Raw genomic sequence first — 25,674 nt, 5'->3', positions numbered from 1 at the left:
TCCTGCTTTCTTACAGTGTTATTATTAGTGAATTTTCTCACATACCACCTACCACTTGCTCTAAGACAAAGCAGCACTTTTATAACAGTTCACTAGAATGTTCTGCTGTAGTCTGAGACAAGAAGTGATACATATCCAACAGGAACTCCTAAGGGCATTTCAGCAGGCAGAATGCAGAAAGATTAGCAGATGATTTGACTAGAATCTCTGCCAAAACCTCCACTTTTGTGAAAAGGCCCTTTGGGAGTCATGATAATGAGGTGTGGTTAGAATTTTGACATCTGCTTTTGTAGATATCTTGGGAAGCCATATCCCTTCCCATACCAATCCTGATAGCTGAGTCAAGGAACCCCTGTCGACTTGCCTTCCCACTGAACCTTATGCCTCAGTGAAAGTAATCAGAGCATTTTATCCTTCAGAGATGTAGGGTTGGCAAGCCAAGAAAGGTTAGTCGAGAGAAAATGGTATCCTTCCCTCTCCAACTTGTTTGTTTAATTGATAACCAACTTTGTGAATTCTCTCTGAGTTGTGAGATGCACATGGAAACACAGATTGCGGGAGGCAAGCACATGTGAATTGCTTACCGCCAAACCCCCATATGTTGTGTCATTTTCCTGTGGAATGAGGTAGGTAAAAATGAGAATGATTTACTATCATAATAGCCCATTTTAGTAAGGAACATATGTTTTAAAAAACCCAGTGGTATTCAGAACTCTGCTCAGTTTAACATAATTTCAAGTAGCCACATTTTATGTCTAAAAGGTCTCATTTTCTAGAAGGGCTACCTTAACATTCTTCACTGTATAATGATTTTGAGGAAGAAAACCAAAAGGAATGAAAGTCATAAATTTGTTTAAAAATTAGATAATAAGGGCACTAGAAAAGCAAAATTCATTTCACCTCTAATCTCCCAAGGCATCGTTACTCTGTGCATCTGCGCTCAATGGTTTGGAAGCACATTAAATTTTCAGTTCATGAGAGTGTAGTTGGTGGTGGTTCTTGGGTGAACTGAAGGAGTCACCCTATTTTTAAGCACGCCTAACTTACTCCTCAGGAGGGATTTGAACACTGAGAGAACCTGGGAGGGCATATAAAATAATCTTATACTAAGCAAGCAGTGATTTTATATTTAGACACGCTCCTTATTTAATTCTCAAGGCAGTCACATTTTCTAGTACATATTAGTTTCTTGCACAGATGGACTCCCACTAGGGACACTTCTTAGGACTATTTAATGTATATGCACTTTTTTTTTTTAAATTGTATCCAGACTTTCATATTTGCATATTTAGTTCCCCTGTATCAGTCTATTGCAGATAGACAGAGGTAAGTAGGGAAAAAACAAGATCATCACGATCTTTATTATTTTCTTCCATACCTGTGATCTATGTTTGTCACAGCAGAATTCTTAGTTTCCTATTTAAAAAAAAAAAAAAAACGTATACTATTTTATGGTATATCCTATAAGACTAATTTTGACTGTGTAGTTTTTATATGATGTCCTTTATAATGAATGATGTTTGCTTAATATTCATTTGTTCATTCAATCATTTATAAAATATTTGAAAGTCTCTGGAGGGCAACAGCAATATATTTTTAGTGCTTGGCATTTAGGAGTGTTTTTCTGAATTGATACTATATAGCAAAGACAGTGTCTGAGAGATGGAATTCAGATTGAATACAGTGGGAGCTGTAACGTGGAGGAACTTGTGGTCTAAAAGGGGAGTGGATATGCTATGCTTGTGCTGGGTCCTGAGTTGTAACCCTAAAGATACAAACATAGTGATCCAAAGGGGCACGTGCACCCGAATGTTTATAGCAGCAATGTCCACAATAGCCAAACTATGGAAAGAATCTAGATGTCCATCAACAGATGAATGGATCAAGAAGATGTGGTATATATACACAATGGAATACTATGCAGCCATCAAAAGAAATGAAATCTTGCCATTTGCGACAACATGGATAGAACTAGAGCGTATCATGCTTAGCGAAACAAGTCAAGCAGAGAAAGACAACTATCATATGATCTCCCTGATATGAGGAAGTGGTGATGCAACATGGGGGCTTAAGTGGGTAGGAGAAGAATCAATGAAACAAGATGGGATTGGGAGGGAGACAAACCATAAGTGACTCTTAATCTCACAAAACAAACTGAGGGTTGCTGGGGGGAGGGGGTTTGGGAGAAGGGGGTGGGATTATGGACATTGGGGAGGGTATGTGCTTTGGTGAGTGCTGTGAAGTGTGTAAACCTGGTGATTCACAGACCTGTACCCCTGGGGATAAAAATAGATGTTTATAAAAAATAAAAAATTAAAAAAAAAAAAAGAACAGAATCAAGCAGAGAAGTGGGCAGCTTCTCAATCAAAGTAGTGTGTACTAATATTTGAGGATCAATCATCTGCCTTTAAATAACCCCATTTGACCACTGGTATTTGTTTTCGGAGACGGCTGCTTCATGTAAGGGGTATGATATACAAGTATTGAGCAGAGATACCCTGTGTAAGATCCTCACTGACTCATACGGGGCTCTAACCAATGATTTACTTAGCATCGATCTGTCTATCCACAAGGTGTAGGGAAGAATCAATATAGCCAACTTTCTATTTCAAGAGGCAACTGATGAAATTAAATCCTTTTTTTAGGTGGATCTGAGAATGGCTTAAGAGATGAAGTGAAAGAATCCAGCCTGGAATCTGGGGGGAGAAGATGTACATAAAACCTCCTCCAGGACACATTCAAAAGGGGGCTGTATAGAATCCAGTAAAATAGTTCGGGAAACCTTATGAGGAAGGAAGGCATCTAGCCAGGCTTTCAGGTTTCCATTAAATCACCTGGCTGATGTGAGCTACTTATATCTCCCTATCGGATTTTACTTACTCCTGATTTGGGTTTATAGGCCTGCAGCTCTGCTTCCTATTTTAATGACTCTGATCATCTTCCATTTGAACATCAAGTAAATGACTTTGGCTTTGCTTTTCTGTTTACCCTTTGCTGCTAATCCTGATTGATTTTTCCTTATTGTTTTTCGTACCATTTCAGTCTTACTACATCTTATTGATTAAAGGATTCAAAGGCCCCTTAACTCGGTAAAGAGAATAAGAGAGTATTGGCAGATGACAGGGGTTTCTAGAACAACTCAGCCCTACTGTGCCATTCCTGGGGGCCAGAGGGCTAAAGAACTCCTCATCAGGCTTGGCCAATTACTTCTTGACTCTTGTCTTCAAGGTCAGTGGTTAAATAGAGGGGACCAGTAGACATTAGGGACGAGCCTCCTTCCTCCTGCTGCTCTGTTTTGTCCGTAGCATCTCCCACCTGCTGTCCATTTCGCTCAAATGTCACCTTCTCAATGAAGCCTGTTGTTACCACCTCAGGTACAATTGCAGCCGTCCCTGTGTTTTGCTACTCCCTCCCCCTGGCTGTCCCATCTGTCTTGCCATGTTCAATTTTTTGTCTTTTTTCCATGTCATTTATTATCTTATAACATACTGTGTAACTTATGTATTACATTTACTCTTCTTCCATGAGCATGTAGATACCGTAATTTTTACTTGTTTTCATTGGTGTAGCCCAAGAATCTAGAATTGTGCTTTAGCACATCGATCATTCTTAATAGATGTTTATTGACTACACGAGTGAATGACTCTCACGTCCACTTCATTGCCATAATTAGGAAAGGACTTACGTTATTCTTAATATTTATTTCAAATATCTATTTTCTGGGTATCTTTGATCAAGTGTATTGCAGAAAATGGTATTTCTCTGTACAGTATCAAAGGATTAGTTATCACTGTGAAAAAAATGAAGACCTGTGAGAATGGCTTTGATGGGCTAGAGATGCTAAGAGAATGTTAGATTTGCTTGTGTGTAATCTAGTCTGGGAAATAAAAATGTTTATCTCAGCCTCATGTTATCATCAACATGAATTTTATTAACTTGTTTGTGATGTACAAAAGGATGTGATGGCATGGAATAACTGAAAAGAAAAAGAAAAGAACATCGTCTTGCTGTTCTTGCACACCAACAAAATTCTCAGTAACTTGTAATGCTTATGGATCTTTTGTGCAAAGGCGGGAGGGAAAAAGGTTCAGGAACCCTAAACAGGCAAAGAGAAGCAATGATCTACTGCTAGTCTTCAACACTTAAGGAAAGAACTTAGAAGTGCTGTCAAAATTAACTTGTCTGCATCATTATAAGGGAATATAGAAGTGATTTTAGAAAAATTAGATTTATTTTATAAATAAAAATCCCAAGTTTAAATTATTCCTTCTGAATTCTTGGAAACTATGTGCTAGCTGAGTTGGCTCCAAATGTGTGAAATTCTGGAGTTGCCTGTTTTTAAGAGAATAGCAACCAGGCATGATTATTTGACAGGAGGTTCACAGGCCTATTCCAAAAGCTGATTAAATCCCTCAATTAAATGAGAGATGACAAATAGGACCAGCTGTAGACTGAGGACTGGTCCACATCAGCTGTGCATGCAGCATGAACCGTAGAAGTGTCCATCTAGGGAAAGTAATAGTAACAAAAGTGGCCAGTCAAAATAAAACATTTAATAAAATAAGACTCTCTGCTTTTATGATGACCTAACACACTAAAAATATAACATTGAAAACACTAAGATTTTGGAAAAAGCAACTTTGGATTTGGAGAGTGGTTAATTTTACATGGAATGTTCTTGTTGATTTTCCTATGCTATTAAGCCACATGAATATCAAGCAAAAATAATGGCTCTTCAAATCATGATTCTCAGTGAAGGGTATGTGGTAAATCACTTATAGGACATCGGAAAAAATACCAGCTCCTGGGCTCTCCTTCAGGCAAGTGGGATCCCATATCCTGTGGTGAGGCTCAGCAGCTGTCAGAGGCATATAATTCAGGTGGTTCTGAGGCCTGTTGCTAGCATCTAATTACTAAAGAAAGGAATATATGGCACAGGAAACAGATGACAACTAATTGTTTCAATTAAACACTCCTGAGATGTATAGCTCTTTTTTTTTTTTTAATTTATTTGACAGAGAGAGAGAGACATCATAAGTAGGCAGAAAGGCAGGCAGAGGGGGAGGGGGAAGCAGGCTCCCCACAGAGCAGAGAGCCTGATGTGGGGCTGGATCCCAGGACCCTGAGATCAGGACCCGAGCTGAAGGCCTAACCCACTGAGCCACCCAGGCGCCCCTGTATAGCTCTTTAGTTACAATTCTAAAATCTCAGAAGCTTTAAAAAACAACAACAACAACAAACCAAAAAACCAAACAGCAGAAGATTTTATAATTCCCTTGTGGCAGAACCTGCCCTGCCCTTATTCAGTTTTTGGCAAAACCCTATCTGAACTGACACAAGGTTCTTTGTGCTCTTTGTTTAATCTGACAAGTGTGACAAGTGATGTATTTGTTACAGAAGCATGAATATGTTTTATTATGGAGGTGTTATCTCCATAATAAAAAAACTATAATGTACTATTATGTTCTGCATCTAGAATCTGTAGAATTCTAAATCCCCCATCTGGCTCCAGTAGATTTTGGATGAGAGATAGTAGAGACAGAGACAGTAGACCTGTAGTAATGGCTTCAATTGACATTTTGGTCCTGTTCTGCATCAAACTGATTTGAGTACATTCTACTGCCCTGTTTCTAGATTCCTTGAGGGCAGAATCTTGATATGCTCATTTTATACAATAATAACCTTACATATTGGATCATCTAAAATAATATCTCCCCAGGTCTGTTACAAGATGCACCAGAACCAATAGGATATATGGATATATAGAGATAGGTAAGAGAAATATTAATGGGAATTGGCCTGCACTATTATGGAAGCTGAGAAAGCCAGCAAGCCTGAAAAGCTGGTGGTATAATTCAGTCCACCTCTGAAAGCCTAAGAACTAGAGAGGGTGTCAAGTTCAAATCCAAAAGGCTGAGAATGGAGTGGGAATGTTTAATGTCCAAATACCTGCAAACCAGAAGCACCAATGTCCAAGGACAAAAAATTCCAGATGAAGCAAAAAAAAAGCAAAGCTGCCCTTCTTCTACCTTTTAATTCTATTTGGGGCCTCCAGCATGGATGATACCCAACAGTTCATGGGCAATATTCTTAATTCAGTCTACCAATTCTAATGATACTCTCTTCTGAAAACACCCTATAGACTTACTCATAAATAATGCCTTTAGCCCAGCCAAGTTGACACATAAAATGAACCATCAGAAAGCCCATAACAGTGTGGTGAGGAACATAGGATTTACCATCCCAAATAGAAGGTGAACAGTCTGAGGCAAGTCAATGAATAGAGCCTAGTGGAAGGCCAGAGAGTTAGTTCTCAGTATTTAGTAAATGGAACATGGCTTTCAAGTGAGTTAAACTAATAACCTAATTTTTTTCTATAAGTGAAGGAATATATCAGTGTGTTGTGGTTAAAAACGCTTTAAAAAGGAAAATATTGGGGCACCTGGGTGGCTCAGTCGTTAAGCATCTGCCTTCGGCTCAGGTCATGATCCTGGGGTCCTGGGATCGAGCCCCACATTGGGTTTCCTGTTCGGCGGGAAGCCTGCTTCTCCCTCTCCCACTCCTCCTGCTGTATTCCCTCTCTTGCTGTGTCTCTCTCTGTCAAATAAATAAATACAATCTTAAAAAAAAAAGGAAAATATTTAATCAATAAATATAAACTATAAAAACAACTTTGAAACCAATGACCAAACATGAAAGAGTCAAGGAATGCACATTTTATTTATGGTTTTATAATTAGAGTCTGCTTTAAGCATAAAGATAAATGTATAAGGTAAGATTTATACTGAATTTTGATTCTAAAGCATTGCTTCCTAATTTTCCAGATTTAACACAGCAATCACCCTCATTTTTAACAAACATTGCTCGAATAGCAAATACTCAGTCTTAGAGGAGTAGACCAGTAGAGGGAGCACATTTGGGAGAGAAGAACACAGGATGATCGCATGTTAACTTCATTTCCTCTCCAGCTATGGGGCCTTCAGCAACAGAGCCAGGGGACCTCACAGAGCACCCAAGAAGGTTCCCTACCCCCAAAGCTTGGCTTCCTGCTTACTGCTCTGACTGCGTAGTCTTTCAGATCATATGAGATGCCCAGTGTTTCCAGTATTTTTATAAGAGAATTGTCGTTTTCCAAGCACAAGTGTACTTGAGGAAAAGGATTAGGAACACAATGATCTGGGAGGGGCACTTGGGTGGTGCAGCTGGTTAAGCATCCGACTCTTGGTTTGGGCTCAGGTCATGATTTCAGGGTCTTGAGATCAAGCCCCATGTCATGCTCTGGGCTCAGTACTTGTTATGCGTAAGTTTCTTTTTCCCTCTCCCCCTTCCCTTCCACCCTCCCTCCCACCAATTCTCTCTCTCTCAGATAAATAAATAAATCTTTAAAAATAAAAAATAAAAAAGAATACAGTGACCTAGTTTGGCCATAGTGCTGCATTGCTCTGTATAAGACATGAAACTTATCTGTGTCTGCTTTCTTCACCATTTGTTAAATGAAGATTGTCAATCTTGTCCAACACAGAATTACTACGGGTATGTAGGAACTGATGTTTCTAAGAGTGCTTTGATAATTATTGTATATTCCATGTAGTGAAGTATCGGTTGAATGCATTGAGTGAATGAAATATGTCTTCACCAAAAAATTCTGAAAATAGATTATGAATTGCAAGTTGGAGTAAAACATCATACATATTAATGAAGTAGACACACAGTGCACTGGCCAAGAGTGTGGACTTTGGAATCAGGCAAGTCTGCATTTAGTTTGCACCCTGGCTCTACCATCCTGGCTCTACCTCAGACCAGTGATCAAAGCGCCTCCAAACTATGTGCTCCTGTTCTATAAAACCAGTAACATGATAATGCCTAGATTTTGGAGAAAAAACACATTAATTGGTTGTCAGTAAAAACATGTTAAGCTCCCAAAGATAGGAAGTGAAAAGTTGATTATCCTTTCTCTGCTTCTGGTTAATTAAAAGTGGAAACGAGGTATGTGTGGGAAGGGGAGGCATTTCTCAAGGGCAACCAGATTCTGTATGTGCAGATTTAAAAACAAACCAGAGAATCTAGGGGGTTTACTAGGCTGTGCACATTTGAAAATTATCAAATATCTTTATTCTTTCTAGAATTAAGTATTTCTAGACACTAATCATGCCTTCCTAGGGACAATGATGAAAACTTGAATTCATTGTTAACGCATTGTGTTCTCTACAATGCTAGAGTGGGGGTGACAGAAATAACTGGGAATGTTGTAAACTAGGAAAAGTCAACAGCAACCAGTATACCACCTCCCAGTCCAAAATACCTTGGCTATATAATTAAAAAAAAAATCCAACAGATAATAAAAAATAGCAATCTTCTAAAAACCATGATCTTTTTTAGGGAAGTAAAGAATATCTTGATATCAAAAACTGAATGTGACTCAAACCCATAGTAAGGAGTGGGACTTGACAGGATTCAGGGCATCTGCCGGTGTTTAGTCCCCTAAAACTCTTGTTTTATTCTTGTGTGAGAGAAAGGAGACAAAATTGAGGGCCCAGATAAGATGTGTGGTCAGATCATAAATAGTAAACATAAAGCCAGAAACCCTGAAAAGCTACATTCTCGGTGAGAATGCTTAATGGGAAAAAATTGCCCAAATAGGGAAGCACTTTAGAAACTTGGTTATCTCGTCATGAGGCTTTGGAGAGAAGGGGAAATGAAGTCTCCCCCTGAGAATTTTAGCCATAAGGTGTACTTCAAGTGGGTGGAAGGCCCCCAACTCTCACTACCTGCAGGTTTTTTAAAAGCCTACATTAAGAATTTATTTTAAAGTGATCCCAAGTTAGACGTTTCCTTATGCCCTTCACAGAACCAAGCATAAATTCTCTCTGGAGGAGCACATTAACAAATCAGTCCTTAAAACATCTCCACAAATCAAATGCCAATAAACATAATTGCATAACAAAAGAAAAATTACAAAACACACAAGAAACAAGTATCATGAGTAACAGCAGTAAATATAACTGGTAGAATTAGACTACTACAAAGATTTCCGTTTTTAGAATTATCCAGGTAGAAGATAAAATATTTTCAAATAATATATTCAAATAAAGAAAGAGGGGAATTGAAAATGTAAGTGAGGAATGAAAGAATGGGTTATTTGAAAATGATCCTCTAAGGAACTTTCAGAAATAAAACTATATAATGATTAAAAGGAAGAATTTAGTTGTTGGGGTGAAGAGCATATTAGAGAATTTAGTAAACTCTAAAATACACCTGAAATACATATTCCGAGACTGATAGGGAAATAGAAAGTAACTAAAAGAATGTAAGAGACATGAAGTGAGCGGTTACACTGCTCATCTCATCAAAGTTCCAGAAGGTGAAAATAGGATGGGAGAGAAGCAATATTTGAAGGGGGGGGGGGGAGGCTTAGAATTTTCCTTCACTGTTGAAATGCATGAATCTTCATCTTCCAAAATCACAATAAATTCAGAATAGGAAAAAAAAATCATACCTAGACAAATGCGGTGAAACTACATATTATCAAAGGAAAAATAAATTCAAAGGTAACAAGAGAACAAAACAAGAGATGAGAGTTCATTTCTAACTAGTAACAGTGGAGGTCAGGAGAATAATATATTCCATTCTCTAAAAGAAAGTCATCTTGTTAAAGTACACCCCATGAAACCTCTTTTGCAATGATAAGAGCCAAGTCTCAATTTTCTGAAAAGTAAAACAAATTTTATCGCGAACAGACCCTCACAGAAGAAAACTTTTCACAGCAACATTATTTAAAAAAAAAAAAAAGGCAATCTGAGATTCAAGAAGGGATTTGTGAACAAAAAATGTTTCATATGTTCTTAAATACAAGCAAAAATTAACTAAATTAAACAGTAACCATCATGATTTCTTTGTTAAACATAAGTAAGTGTTAATAAAAGCCAGATGGATCTAAAATTCTGGAAAAATGTATATAAGTTGGGAAGGGTTGATGAAAATTCAGTCACTGATTTCTTTGAATTGTTTGGGAGTAGAGTGATGGTATTAAATCAGTAGATTTTACTAATTTATGTGTGCAGAGGAAAATTCCTAAGGCAGTTTCCTAGGGAATAAAATGAAGATTTTAGCATCCAAAACAATAGAGAAGAGAGGAATGAAATAGCAAATAAAAAGTCAATCAATATGAAAGGAGGCAAAATTGAAAGAAAAAAAAGATTCAGCAACAGAAGATATAAAATGAAGAGGTAGAAATAAATTATTTTGGCAAGCACAATTATTGTAACCTTCCTGTCAGAGGACAAAGATGGAGAGATTAGCTTAAAGTAATTCCATCTCTGTGCTTTGCATTAGTTTTCTATTGCTATGTAACAAATTACCACAAACGGAGCTTAAAACAAGACCCACTGAAGTCAGAAATCCATGTGGGCTGCACTGGGTTTTCTGCTTCAGATCTCTTAAGTGAAATCAAAGTACTGGCTCTTATGTGGACTGTGTGGGGAAGAACACACTTCCAGGCTCATTCAGCTTGTTGGCAGAATTCAACATTCAAAAATGTTCCTTTTGTTTATAGGGCAGAGGTCCCTATTTCCTTGCCCCAGCCACTCTCAGATCCCTTCAAGTAAGGGGTGGGGGGTAAACCTAGAAGAGGAGGCTACCCCTTGCAATGAATCTCACTCATGTTTCAAATCTGTCTGATTAATTCTGCTACTTTTAAACAGCTCACACGACTAAATTTGGTCCATAATATTCTTTTTGTGGGTGCCCGGGTGGCTTAGTCAGTTAAGCATCTGCCTTTGGCTCAGGTTATGATCCTAGGGGCCTGGGATCCAATTCCTGGAATCCAGTCTACTTCTCCCTCTGCCTCTCTCTCTCTGTCTCTCATGAATAAATAAATAAAATCTTTTTAAAAATAGAGTTATTTTTGCCATAAAACATAATCATGGGAGTATAGCTCATGATAGGCATGGGTTCTGCCCAGATCTAAAAGGGAAGCCATTACACAAGGCCAGGGATGATTGGGGATCATTCTTTGAATTCTGCTTATCACATGCTGTTTTCAGGAGTCACGTCCAAAACAGAAAGAGAAATTTTAAAAGTAAAAGAATGAGAAACATAGACTAGGGCAACAGTATCCAAATAAAATTGATCTAGTTACATTGCTGTGAAGCAAAATGGATTTTGGCATGGGAGGAATAAAACATTTTTAAGGTTAAAGAGAGTTACTAAATTACGATGAAAAAACTTAGTTCACCAGGAAGGTGTATAACAATTTTAAACTTCATGTATCCTGTAATAAACCTTCAAATTTATAAAGGATAAATGGACAGAACTTGATATTTGGTAAATCCACCACCATAGTGTTTAGGTTAAAAAAGAAGAAGTCCTGAAAATGAATAGGTAAACATTCAGCATTAAGAACTTAGGAGGAAAAAAAAAAAAATCCAGGAAAATCCATCAGAGTAAAGAAGAAAATGAAGATAGCAGAAATTGTTATAAGAGGATTAAAATATTTAAAAAATTTGGAAAGCCTAATAAAATTGACAAAACTTTGTAAGATTAACCAAGATTAAAAGATAGAAGTTATAAATAAATCATAAGAAAAATGAAAAAGAAATTATCAATGAAAATGCAATGGAGATCGAAGATATAACTATATGCTTCACTCTAGATAAAGCTCAGAAAAATGAGCAAAAAGCATACTGTATTATTATCTTTACAAATACACAAATGAGTGATATATATATATCACTAATCAAAATTTTATTGTGCTTATGATTATATCCAGATTTAACCAGAAAGAAAAATAAGGGAATGGGAATTCTAAATATAAGATTTAGAGTTGTGGTTACCTCTCGTGGGGATAGATGGGGTAATCTGACTGCAGGCAATTAACAGAGGGCTTAAAGCGTTTGCTTTGTTCTCATTTTTTTCCAAGTTAGGTAATGGGAACATGCTCTACCATTTACTTTTCTTCTTTATTCCTTACATATACATTATGTGCCCTTTGGTATATATAACATCTTAAAGAATTTTAATGAATATGTAGCTACATCTGATATATTAACAAACAACAAAAAAGTTTAATTAAAATGCCCTCGGTTTAATTTTTAAAGCACATGCCTGATCTAAAATCAATATTTTACTTGTATTTGAAATGAAAATATGAAGTTTTATTTTTAGACACTCAGTGCATAATAAGTAGGATTTCTTATTGGAAAGATACACATTCAGGTTATTGCTTTCAAATTTCTAAGCTTGTTATTATGTCACCCAAATACTCAGTGCATAACATTGTAATTATGTGTCTTCAGGCAACAGTAGAACATAAAGTAATGCTTGCTTGAACTTAAAAGCCATGTTACTTGGTGGTTGCCTTACTTTATTATCTTTCAGATTCTGAAAGCGGAACACAGTTGCTTATGTCAGGTGGACGATTATCATCCTTTTCTTTGACTTACTAACAGTAGGAATGGCAACCCAGTTGAACTTCTTTTCATTCCACTGGCCTATCTAGCTTTGTCTTTGTTACCCTGTAGAGTCGTCTGAAACATTTTTCAGAAATGGTGTTATATAAGCAGTATGGTGGGCTTCATAGTGATGCTGAGTCTGGGAGACTGAGCTGCCTCTTTTGACTATCAGTAAGACAAGCATGTAGTAGGCATTTCACTCAGAAAACTGAAATGCTAGAATCCTTAAGCGGAGATTGAGTTTCCTTTTGAGGAATGTTTGCTCTTAATGTGTTCCAAGGGCTCCTTGGTGGATAATGGTCCTTTTAATCACATTTCTAAAAACATCCTTTATTTATCTCCCTATTGGTTCGCCCTCCATTCATATATCCTGTCACAAAGCCTTCAAATTATGGTACATTTTTATAATTAATTTCTCTAGTACCAATCACTTACTTACCTTAACAAGACAGAGAAGGTATGCATGCCGAAAACTACTCATTCTTTCAAGCCACAAGCCAAAAATAAATGCTCAGCAGTGTAATACTGGGCTACCGTCATTTGGTAATTTGGCCACCCATAAAGAATAGCATGTCAGAAGGGGGTATAAATATTTTTCTGCTGGCTTTTTGCTCAGCAAAATCAGTAATCTCATTCTTTCTATTTATTCTAAATTATAATTCAATGTGGTGGAAAACAAATTGTGCGGGGGGATGTCGTAGTTATTTTGCATTTGTTAACACACTATTTGAAACTCTGCAGACCTTGCCTGGGAAAGTACTTTTTGATTGTGTATATTTCTGTATTCAGGTGATTCAGGTGTCTTTTTCTAAATGCTTCTATATTCTGAGACATGCCCAATTTCCTTACTTAATAATAAAACAGTCCAGGACTCATTGTAAATCAGTAGGGATCCAGCAATAAGGAGCAATACATCACAAAGGCAGTGCAGGCTATCATTGGAGATAATAAGCAGGTGCATTAATATTCATGCTTTATGAAACCCTGGTTGTGCTTCTAAAAAGCTGTAGAATATATTCCGGGTTTAATGTTCACTAGTAGATGTTTGCCAGTGATTTTCAGATACTTCTTGTAGCAATCCATTCAAGGCATACCTAGGTAATTTAGAAAACTTCCTCCATGGTTTCCATTTATTTAATTGCATACTCAGCTAATGTTTCTTACTGAGTGTGCATAATCCTTTCTGTTTGGACCTTGGGTCTTTCTTTGTCTCAGTGGGAGGTGCTGTTGTGTGAGACTGATTGTATATGCATGCCTGTGTATGTGGTATAATGTGTGTGTTGGGGGTTGGGAGTCAGCGAAAGGGAACAAGCTACATGCATTGCCCTCTACAGCATAATACCTCCCTAGTGGGGAAGAAATCCAATTTATATTTGTTTTTACATAGACTGACCTAAGACAGGGGATAAGAAAATAATGCTGTGCTCCAGGGATGCAAAGGTACCAATGCGTAAGGGTTCACAGGCTGGGCACTGCGCAACTCCTAAGGCTGCCATACACCATCCTCCTCTATATGGAAGTGTACTACTTTCCAGTCTTTATGTGATTCATATGTGTCCTTATTTGATTCATCTATAAATACATTTACAATAAAGCAGATATACATGTGGATAATGTAAGTATGCATCTTAGGCTTAATATTTCTCTTGTTTGAAATTATATTTAGTTTCTTTATTCTTCCAGGAGTTGACAAAGGCCATCTCTACCTCTTCTTAGAATCTTAACTACACATGCCTGTGTCTTCCTACCTTTCCAGGCAATGAAGGGATGGGCTTGGGAGGAGCAGGAATACTCTACCATCCGTGTACTCCTCCTCCACCTCCTCATCCTGTCACCACTACCACCACCATACCTGTTAGCATCATCATCACCACTAACCGCTAGAGAGGCTTTAAATGCAGAATGAGGGAAGAGCTACTTGGAGTGTGCTATTTATCTGAGCCCCCCCCCCCCCGGTCTGTTCTCTATTCTGTGCTCCTCCTGATTCCTGTTTGTTCACTCATTCATCCATTTATCGTTTGATTCATCATCTCATTCAGTAAATGTTGACTGAGAGCTTGCAGTATATCAGATATAAAGCTAAATGACAGGGACAGAGTGTGAACAAAATGGACAGGATACCTGCCATCTTGGAGCTTATACTCTGGAAGTGAGTGAATTAGCAGGCTTAATTCAGCTAGATCTTTTGCATTTTAAAGAATCCCACTTTATGTTCAGGGCATAGTTGCTAAACTTGGGATCTTTTACTTTCTCCCTATTCTATATGAAGAATTTATACAATATCAGCTTCTGTCTTAGGTAATATCAGCCTTTCCTTTGGGAAAGACAATCTAAAACAAGGTTAATTACAAACTGATTTTGATGCATGGATCTAGAGTTTCAAGAATACGAATCTCTCAATTCCTTCATTCCAGCAGGCCTTTTTGCATTGCTGTTTGGCAATAGAACATATTTGCATTAGAAGATGCCAAGATTCTATAAGAAAAAGGTAGGATCCCCAAAAAGATGAGTTTAAAAAAAAGAAAATCCGCAAGAAGCTTTGCTTATGACCATATGTTGGGTTTGTTACTGTGTGACCATTCCGAAAAAGTAGGATGGCTCTTCCATCCCAAATTTGTTTAGATGTTAAGAATGAAGATGTCCCATTTGCACCAAGAAGATGTGAAAAGATTTATTCCTCACATAGGTAAGGTTCTGGGGAGAGCATGGTAGATTCAGAAAGAGATTCAGAAATCCCTAAGTCAGGTACAGAGATTGACTTGGGTTTTTATTGTGGATGTTGGGTGGGGCCAGGCTGAGGGTTCCTGTGCAGGGTTTGAACTTTCTGCTGGTACAAAGGAAGGAGCTCCAGGATTTTCTTATCAGCTTTCTCAGGTGTGGGACAGAAGGGGAAGAAGGGGCGGTGAGACTTAAAAGCTGTTAGCAGTTGAAAATTTCAACAACAAAAAAAAAATGGAGCTTCATAAATAGAGAACAAACTAGTGATTGCCAGAAGGGAGTGAGGTGGGCGATAGGCAAAATAAGTAAAAAGATTAATAAGTACAGACTTTTAGTTATAAAAAGGTCATGGGAATGAGAAGTACAGCATAGGGAATATAGTCAATATTGTAATGACTTTGTTATAACTTTACACGCGGTAACGACACTTTTTGTGGGAAGCATTTTGTAATGGTACGCTTGTCAAATCATGATGTTGGAACTAATATATTATATGTCAACCGTACTTCATTTAAGAAGAAAAAAATTTAAAAAGAAAAAACCCTATAGCCAAAAAGAATGGAGTCATACTTCCTATAATTATGATAATGTTGGAAGGCGTTTGGAAAATAGAGCTGCAGTGTGGATACGGACTTTTTATTAATCTGCTTTGGAGCGAAGAAGCGAAGTGAACAACGGGAAGAAGTGGTGGAGCCCTGCTCACCGTCTTGCCCTCCCCCCCAGCTCAAGTGCGTCGTTGGCTTGTGACCCATGGCTCATAACCCTTCGCCAGCGCTCATGCTCTTCATAGCGATAAACGGTCTCTCCTCTTGGCCTGGGTATGTAAAGAGGCGCGCATTTCGATGTTGGCTTTGGCTGTTGGTAAATGAATGTATTCTGAACCATAATTTTGGGAAGGAGCAAAACTCTTCAAACATAAAGCCTGCTTTTACAAATTAAAAGAACTTTGTCATTTTCTACCTTGTCCCTAATGAAACCCCTGAGGGAGTGTCAAAGCACAAACCAGAATATGGGTTTGGTTGGTATTGAAAACTTGGTGTTAATTGCCTATTTGTACTTGGTAAGTGCCCAGTACTGGCTAATAATTCTATCTAAATAATTTTTCTGTCATGTACCTGTGTATGTCTCAATGATATTCAAATGACAGTGGCCTCAGCAAAGTCAGGAAAAGAATACTGCGGCAAGGGGCAGTATGTCACTAATAGTCTCAATTAACTTTCTTCTCTTCCTTTTTTTTTAAATTAATTTATTTATTTGAAAGAGAAAGCGAGAGAGAGAGAGAGAGAGCACAAGTAGGGGGAGCCGCAGAGGGAGAAACAGGCTCCCCGCTGAGCAGGGAGCCCGACACAGGGCTTCATCTGTGGACCCTGGGATCATGACCTCAGCCGAAGACAGATGCTTAACCTACTGAGTCACCGAGGTGCCCCTCAATTAACATTCTTAAATGGACAAGGAACTAAAAAACAAAGATATCTTGGTCATGATAACAGTTATACAAGGACCTTTATCCAAGTGTTTAAAAAGTAATTATAGAAATGCATGAAAATCATCTGTTGCTGATGGCACATTTTGCTGTAATTTTCATGAGACAGAAGACATCATCAAATTTGAAAACCATTATGCCTATTATATTTAGGAGACGAAAATTCTACCTACTAAATACCCTTAGAGAATACTTAACATTCCACTGGCTAAATACTTTTCACATCTCACTTATATACTAAATATAGGTAGCCAGATAACCTAATTAAATTTTATATTATGACATATGTTGAATATAAAGCAAAACTTTCCTTCAAATCCTCTCAGAAAATCTGAAACAGCCTTATGTTCAAATTCCTGCAAATTTTATATTATGTTTAATTATTTTATTTTTAACAAAGTTGTATTTGGAAAAGACAGTCTAAAACAAGGTTAATTATAAAAGGTTAATGATTTTGAATGTTGTTCAGGTCATTTGATAGGTAATAACTTAAAAAAGAGACAATATCACAGATGTAATAATTTTTGATGATATGCCCTCAAAATTGCCAAATATATGTGTCACACAAATAAGCCATTTAGTAATCATTTCATATTAGCAATATGGACTTTTCATTTTAGAGTAGGAAGATTTTGGCAACCAACCAAAAGAACATGGAGTGTAAGAGTCAGAGATGCTAACTTTATCTTAAATAAGAGTAAATCATATCTTTAACTCTGAAGCATGATTTGTGATTACAGAGTGCCAAATGTAGTGACTGTCAACTAAGTTTCAAGACAATGTGAAGAGAAGATATGGTGTCTACTGATCTCGGGCAAAATTGGCAAAGGACAGTTCTCCAACGCAGGTGGCACTCCCTCAGAGGCCTGGAGCAATAGGGGTGGGGAGTGATGATTGAGGGCCCTGCCCTGCCCCCAACATGAACCTCTTGCAAAATGCTAGTCCAGAAAAACTCACATCATTCACCTGGTAATCAATTCCAAAGAAAACAGCACGAGAATTTTGTCTCTAAAAACAATAGAGGAAGAAAATAACAAGAACACTTCACCAGAGAAATGGTACTGTGAACCAGAGGAAAATTATGATAAAAACAAAACAAAACAAAACACTACAGTGAATCAAAAAAATTGGTGAAGTCATTGTCTTCAAAAGCAGTAATACAAGAATTCAGAGAAGATGCTGTGAGACAATAGAAGATGAAATGAGATGGTAGGCTCAGGATAGAAATGCAGAAGAAAGAAAATTAGAGAGATGTCAAATTGGACTTTCTGCAAGCATTAATTGACACACTGAAAATCACAGTAGGGGACATGAGTGAGTGAGGGAAATTAAAAGTTAGAAAGGGGGAGCCTGGGTGACCTAGTTGATTAAGTGTCTGCCTTTGGCTCAGGTCATGATCCCAGGGTCCTGGGCTTGAGTCCCACATCGGGCTCCCTGCTTCTTCTTCCTCTCATCCCTGCTCATGCTCTTCTCTTTAGATCTCCCTCTCTCAAATAAATAAATAAATGTTTTTTTAAAAAGTTGGAAAAGGAACACAGAGAAAACCAGTATCTGCAGAATTATTCTTCTAAAGAATAGAACTAAAAAATGGAAAAGAAAAATAATAGTTAAAGATTTTTTTTTAAGATTTTATTTATGTATTTGACAGACAGAGATCATAAGTAGGCAGAGAGGCACAGAGAGAGAGAGGAGGAAGCAGGCCCCCTGCTGAGCAGGTAGCCTGCCATGGGGCTCGATCCCAGGATGCTGGGATCATGACCTGAGCTGAAAGCAGTTGCTTAACCCACTGAGCCACCCAGGCACCCATAGTTAAAGATTCTTAAAAGACTTAACAGAGTAAGAAAGACTTGAATCTTTAGACTGAATGGGCTAATTGTGCCTGGAAAAGTGACAGACCACAATTAATAAACAGCAAAATTACTGCACTTAAGATAGAAAAAGGTTAACTGGACATCTAAGCAATGAAAATTGCTTATAAAATTCATGTATAAAGATGAAAAAAAAGGCCAGTTTTCAGGTTTTTTTTCAGATTTCTCCATGGCATCACCATGGTATTAATAAAGAGAGTCATGCCTTTAATTCTAAGGTTAAAAATAAAGTGATTCATTAATTTTATACTCAGGCTAATTATTAGTTAAATATAAGAAATTAAACAGTTGTTTGTAATCTATGTTATTCTCATGACCCTTCCTGAAGAATATGTTGTAGAACAAAGTGTAAGCATTGGAAGCAGTGGAAAAACTCCAGCAGAAGTACTAGAAAAGATCATTGAGTCTATTTAATTGTTGGACCAGGTTAAAAGAAATGTCTAGTTTCTGATTATAAACCCGAACATAGGAGAAGTCCCAGACCCCAACAATGCAGAAATGATGTATAGTGTAAGAAAGTACAGTATTCTGATATTCTCATTTTTATAGATGAGGGAAGAAGATACCATTTAAAGATGATGAGTAAAATAGGATATGAGGTACTCAAAGAGTCAAAAAGTTAATGGTAAAATAACGTAAGTATAATAAGGTGACTGAGGGTAAGAAGGCAGAGGGAGAAGTAGAAGCTCATCTGTGAATAAAAATCTAAATAAATAATGCATACGTTAGGTGAAGTTTAATTATAAAGGTAATTAGAACAATATAGAAACATTTATATTTTAGTGGAATGCACATAGTAAATGTATGGTGAGAGAAGAAAAAACAAATTATTTATCTATTCTAAATTAAAATTTATTTTTTATTAATTATAGTCTAGAAGGGTTTCTTTGATCTTTAATACTTATTTTCAATTTTATGAACAATTTCAGGGTTGTCTTAAAATTTAAGAAAACTTCTGTCAAGTTTCTTGCATATGTGACCTGAAGGATTTAGAAGAATTTTCCAGAGACTAGCTCTGGCTCTGTAGTTGAAACCATAGCTATATCTGTACTGATATATGATGATGTTCAAGATATATTGTTAAATAGAAAGAAGTTGCTGGCTCAGTCATTAAGCACCTGCCTTCGGCTCGGGTCATGATCCCGGGGTCCTGGGGTCGAGCCCCACATCAGGCTCCCTGCTCAGTGGCAATCCTGCTTCTCCCTCTTCTGCTCCCCCTGCTTGTGTTCCCTCTCTCAGTGTCAAGTAAATAAAATATTTAAAAAAATATATCCTGCTTCTCCCTCTCCCGCTCCCCCTGCTTGTGTTCCCCCTCTCAAGTAAATAAATAAAACCTTTAAAAAAAAAAAAAGAAAAGTTGCAAAATACCATGCAAAATTATATGTATGTGTTTGCGCATCAGTATCCTTACTGTGTGTGCTAGTGTATTAAGAGAGTTGCACTTATTTCTCTTAAATGATTCTCTGCTCCACAACAACAATCTCAAGGGTGGCACCATGCAGCCACAGTCATCGTCACTGTGTTATGACCTTTTCTCTCTTATTAGATCAATATCTCTCATTAACATCAGATGCTTAACATAACGCTATATCAAATGAGACTATAGATACAGTATGTAGTGCCCGTATGTGAGTAGTCTATAATTAGGCCAAGAATATAAAATGGGCAACACTGGAGAATGATACAGATGGCAGTCAGCACTCAGTTACGTCCCACGCATCCTCTGGGAAACCTTCTCAGATTATTGCAACCTTTGGCAATAGGTTTGATTTTTCACAACCATTTCAGGCTGTGACATATTTTAACATCATGCTGTATCTTTATCATTTTCTAAGAGTTCAGTACATGAAAATCTGGTCTTTATGGATGAGATGAGACTGACCATCAAGCCCTTTGACTGTAAATCCAATTATGTAACACAGTCCTGTGAAGCAAAGTGATTAGGTAGAAGTTCTAGATAACAGCAAAACACCAATAATTCTTAGAACACCTGCTCACATCTGTTGTGTGTCCATACATGATGAATAATGATGAATACGAAATGGAGGTACAGAGAGGTTAATTACTTTGTCCCAAATGGAAAAATAGTAAGAAACAAAACTCGAAGTCATCCAGGCAGGCTGGCTTCAGAGCTGGTGCCCGGGAGAGTCCGTTAAGTGTGTGACCCTGGATGGGTTATTTCATCTCGCTGATTTCTCTTTCTCCATTGGTGGATGGTGGAAAATAATGACTCACTTTGTAAAATCACTATGACAATTGTTAAGAAAAGTACCTCTGGGAGCTTTGTAATCCATGAAGTTCTCTGGCAAATGTATGCTATTACTGTTGTCATTGCTGCCTTTGTGCTTCCATTTTCCCCCACGTCACATCAGCTCAAGTCATGAGGGAGCAAAGTTTCCACTTAGATTCTTGTAGAGATAAATTGCTTTTGCAGTCACTTACTGACTTTTAAATCTCAACATTCATGTTCTTACTCAGATTGCACAATATACCTATGCCCTAGAACAGCTTATATTTTACTGAAAAAATCACCCGACAAGATGTAATATAATCAGGCTATAATGAAGTTCTGGATTTTGTGCACATACTCCCTAGGCAGGAAGGGGAAAGGCAAGGACTATGGCACTCAGAGAGTTAAACAAATTTCTCCCAGTTTAGAAAGAAAGACCTGGGATTTTGAATTCTAGTTATCCTCCTGTGGGAGAAGCATCAACAAGTTTCATATTGTATTTATGCTACACAGCAACCTTTGTGCATGGTCTTTAGTCCTGCCTTCCTGCATCTTTTCCCACAAAGACTGTCCTTGACCAACACCAGAAATGAATTTGATTTCTCTAATGCAGAAGGTAATTGGATTTTTCTTTATTGAATGCATCCCTTTAATGACTATCTCTGCTCCTGCCAATTTAGCTGCAAGTGACCTGACATTGATCTGATGATGTGACTTAAAATAAAGAGTTGGAACTGGAGGTGAAAAAGACCAGCTGTCTGGAATTAGGAAAAAAGAAAGAAAGGAAAAGTGTGCTGCTTTTTTTGTTTGTTTTTGCCTCATCTTGCCATTTTCCCGAGAAAATCCTTTATCCTTGAATGTCATTTTTACAAAACATGCTGCTGTAATAATTGGTCATACAGCAGCAGATTGCCTTCTTCTAGAAAATATAATAAGTATTTCCCAGAAAGTGCCCTGGAGAAAACATTGAAAATTGAATAAAATCCACCCAGTAATCATTCTGTTCCTTGGAAATATTTATTACCATGTAGACTGTTTCTGGAACAGGGTAAATATTGCTGAACAGAATTAATTAAATCTTTTAGGAAGCTGGTGAAACATGAAATATTTATTTAAGTATTTATTTACTTAACCTTGAGGTTTTGTAAAAATAAAGCTTGACACAAGAGTTGCTATTGAAGAAAGTTACAAAGGAGTAGTGGATGAAACTGTTGTTTGGAAGAATAACAATTCCTTTCTCAAGGGAAGTTATGATTTAAAACACTTTTTATACCCAAGAATATATGGAATTTAAATTTTTCTACTTTTGCCTTGTTTCACTTTTTAGTAACAGCGTAACTCACTTGATTCATGCTTAATTTTTATTATATCATCTTCCCTTTGTTCTGACAATATCATGAATTTTCTTTGATCAATGATACAATGCATGGGCGTTAGAGTGAGAAAATAAACACTTGTAAAATTAAATTGTGAAGAAGAAAATAAATGAGAAAGTCATAAATTTCTTCCTAAAAAGGAGTGAAATCAATGTTTTTCCCTTTTGAATTTTTAATGTTAGTTGTACACATAATTATCAATATAATTAACAATTTCAAGAAATTAATTGAGTTTGTACTATAACCATTTGTGACATTTGTTGAATTTGAAGTTTCAAAGCCACATCACACAAAATTATTATAAGACCTATGTTAGAGCTGGTATAAATCTGCAGTGTTACTTGGTGAAGAGCAGTGAACTTCCTTTGGTTTTCATCAACCAAGAGAAACATGGGAGCTCCAGACTAAGATATTATGTTGAGAAAGAATATAAAGAAGAATTAAGAGTGAGTGTTTCCTGGAGACTGGGCTCCTTAACCTCTGCTCAGACTGCATTTTAAATGAGCATGTTGAAGCCCTGGCATATTTCCAGAGGCCATTTCTGGGCTGCTGTGTAGCACAACAAAATGGGCTTGCTTGAGAATTGATGTGCCTTCCACAGAAAGTCCAGTAGGATTGAAGGGGTCATTGATCCAGAAAGACTCCCCACTGAATAAAAATCTTTCATCATAAATGATTAAATTTCACCCATTGCGAGTCAGGCCATTGTTGGAAGTTATACTTAAGTGCAATATTAACACCTTAAGAGCAAGAGAGAGGTATATTTTAATGGATGTAAGAATTCTTCCTTACTCAATTCTCTAAGGAAGGAGAATTCTTCCTTACTCAATTTATACTCATTCTGTATAAATTTTCTTAATTTTGAATTGGCTTTGGTTGTTTGAATGTGAACATTATTAAATGCAAATCCAATTAGTAACACTATTTTCTTCTCTTGAAGAAAAGAAAAAAGTGTATGTGTGTGATTGTATGTACCCATATCCAAATACATTTTCTTTTATGAGAAGAAAGAAGGAAATTCATTCTGCATCCCATCAGGCTTTTAAAAATGATTTTATAATAGGTTACCTATTTATGATACTTTGGACATTTTTTGAAACCATTAGTATGGGATGTGGCCAATGAGCAATTTATTTTGTTTATGCATTTTCAAAAATAAGCATTTATATAAAATCATTTTGTCATTTATTCTTTAAGCAAATATTATAAAAGAACCTTAGACATTGAAAGGGATATAGAGACAAATATTCACCTTCAAGGATTTTAAAGCCTAGTAGAGAGAACAAATGTACCTAATAAATAAAAAGTTGAAAGCAGTGAGCCACATAGAAGGAGGGATCCAGAGCTATGGTTGGAGGGGACAGTGAAGACATCACAGTGTGTGATGGTGATGTGACTTTGTCTAGACCTCAGAAGATGGGCAGAATCTGTGCATCTGAGAGAGAGGTAGAATATTTTTGGAAGAAATAGAACTGCAAATGGTGTGGAGGTGGGGGAATGCTAAGCTATTAAAACAAATAGTTTATAAAACTGGGTCAAGTCCCATACCTCACACCATAGAAAGAAAAAATGGAGAGAAGGGAAGACAATATTTTGACTAGCAATTTAGGTAAAAATCTAGACTGAGAAAGAAATTTTGGATTTTGGAGTTTTGAATTTAGACAATAAATACCAATAACTATGGTATTTTATTATTTATGTTTTATTTCTATGAAGAGGTCAATAGTATCTTAAAGATGCCTTCTTATATAAGGTAATCTTGATTGATGTTTTTAAAAAAATCTCAGTAGTTGACATGTTGAATCATCTTAAATATGCTCATTCATTATGTAAAGTCAAATGAAAAAACTAAAATTAAAACTAATTAAAAACTGGGGCGCCTGGGTGGCTCAGTGGGTTAAGCCGCTGCCTTCGGCTCAGGTCGTGATCTCAGGGTCCTGGGATCGAGCCCCGCATCGGGCTCTCTGCTCAGCAGGGAGCCTGCTTCCTCCTCTCTCTCTGCCTACCTCTCTGCCTGCTTGTGATCTCTCTCTGTAAAATAAATAAATAAAATCTTTAAAAAAAAAAAAAAAAAAAAAAAAAAACTAATTAAAAACTAAAATTTTTAATTGAAAGAAGTCTATTCTTAATTTTATCTCTGCATATAGTCTAGCATTAAACTACAAACATTTTATTCTCAATAAAGTGCAAATTATATGAATATTTAAACCTACATGTAGGATTTCTGAAAGTGCTAAATAAGTTTGTTTTGTTGCTTCAGGTCACTGATATGATGCTTCAGGACAAACCTTACCCTGATTGGGGAAAATCCGCAAGAGCTTTCTGGAAGAAAGGAAATGTTAGGATCATTTTATTCTGGTAAGAAATTGTTTCATTTATTGATTTTTGCCTTGCATGATTCATAAAAGACTTGAGTTGGACGTAGTTTTTTTTTTTTTTAAAGATACACAGAATTCTGTGTAGAGAGGCATTTCCCGTGGATACTGTGTTCCATTAAGATGATTAAAACCATCATGCTGCTGATTATATGAATTACTTTCTGCTTACACATTGTTGCATATACACATTTACAAGAGATACATTTGCTAATATAGTAATACATATTTTACCAGAGGTAAGTAGGTTTTTGATTCAGCAAAAACAAGCTGTAATTTTCGTCAATGAAATCTGCTATAAAAATGTCTCCAGTAAATTCTAAATTTCCAGTATATTTGACAGGATGTAATTTTGCTTTGAAGGAGTTACACAGAGAGGAAACCTCTTTACAAATCACATCTGGCTCATTGGCATTTCTTCTTTATGTAATTTCTTTTAGCTCTCCAGCCCAATCATTGCAATTAAAAAATAATCCATGTCTTATAGAACTTTATTTTTCATCGAGTCACCGTTATTTATGTGTATTTGAACAAGTTTAGACAGAAAAGATACGAATAAGGAGTCAGCAAGAAGGGCACTTTGCATGGCTGGGTGATACTGCCCAACTACAGAGTCAACCAGAAGTATGAAAAGGTGTGTACTAATGCCCAGAGGGGCTGGGGTTGATGATAACTTGTGCCGGTTACATTCCATCCTGTTTCCCTGCCTTTTGAAATGATAGAAAAAATATTTTGTTTGTTCTTGGATTTAATTCTGGGCCTTGACTTCTTTTTTCCTGTACAAGCTACAGAAGTCAGGGGGCAGAATATACACTCTAAGCTATCTTTGTGGTTTAACACTGTAATTAAATTTTGGTAGAGTTATACGGCATTTTGAACTCAATTCTTAGAAGGTAAACAAAAGTAGATTTCAAGTAGTGTTGTAAAAATGAGTATGATTTTGTGGATGTTTATTTATACCTTGTCTCTATGAGTCAAGTGTGGCTTATTTTTATGGCGCATTTAACCTTCATATTCTTTTTTCCCTGCGTGTCATCTCCCCATGAAGCTTGTCTGAATAATATACAATATAATAATTATAGAAAATATTTATTGAGGATATGTTTTGCTGCAGGCACTATGCTAAGTATTTAACATTCTATTTATTTATTCATTTAATCCTGACAACCTTGTAA

At 36.8% G+C, this 25,674-nt stretch overlaps 1 protein-coding gene across 2 annotated transcripts in view; it reads left to right on the top strand.

Moving 5' to 3' along the window:
- TMEM117 (transmembrane protein 117) overlaps window positions 1-25,674 on the top strand; it is a 475,005-nt gene that overhangs the window by 279,311 nt on the left and 170,020 nt on the right. For both annotated transcript variants that reach the window (XM_045073000.1, XM_045073001.1), the window contains one exon: window positions 24,385-24,482. In XM_045073000.1, coding sequence (XP_044928935.1) covers window positions 24,385-24,482 — 98 coding nt within the window. The remainder of the gene's footprint in view (window positions 1-24,384; window positions 24,483-25,674) is intronic.

The sequence above is a fragment of the Mustela putorius genome, unplaced genomic scaffold (assembly GCF_011764305.1).
Source record: "Mustela putorius furo isolate JIRA1106 unplaced genomic scaffold, ASM1176430v1.1 tig00537227_pilon_pilon_pilon, whole genome shotgun sequence".
In the NCBI taxonomy this organism is placed as follows: Eukaryota; Metazoa; Chordata; class Mammalia; order Carnivora; family Mustelidae; genus Mustela; species Mustela putorius.
The sequence above is the reverse complement of the archived record's forward strand: the minus strand, read 5'-3'. Positions and strand labels throughout refer to the sequence as shown.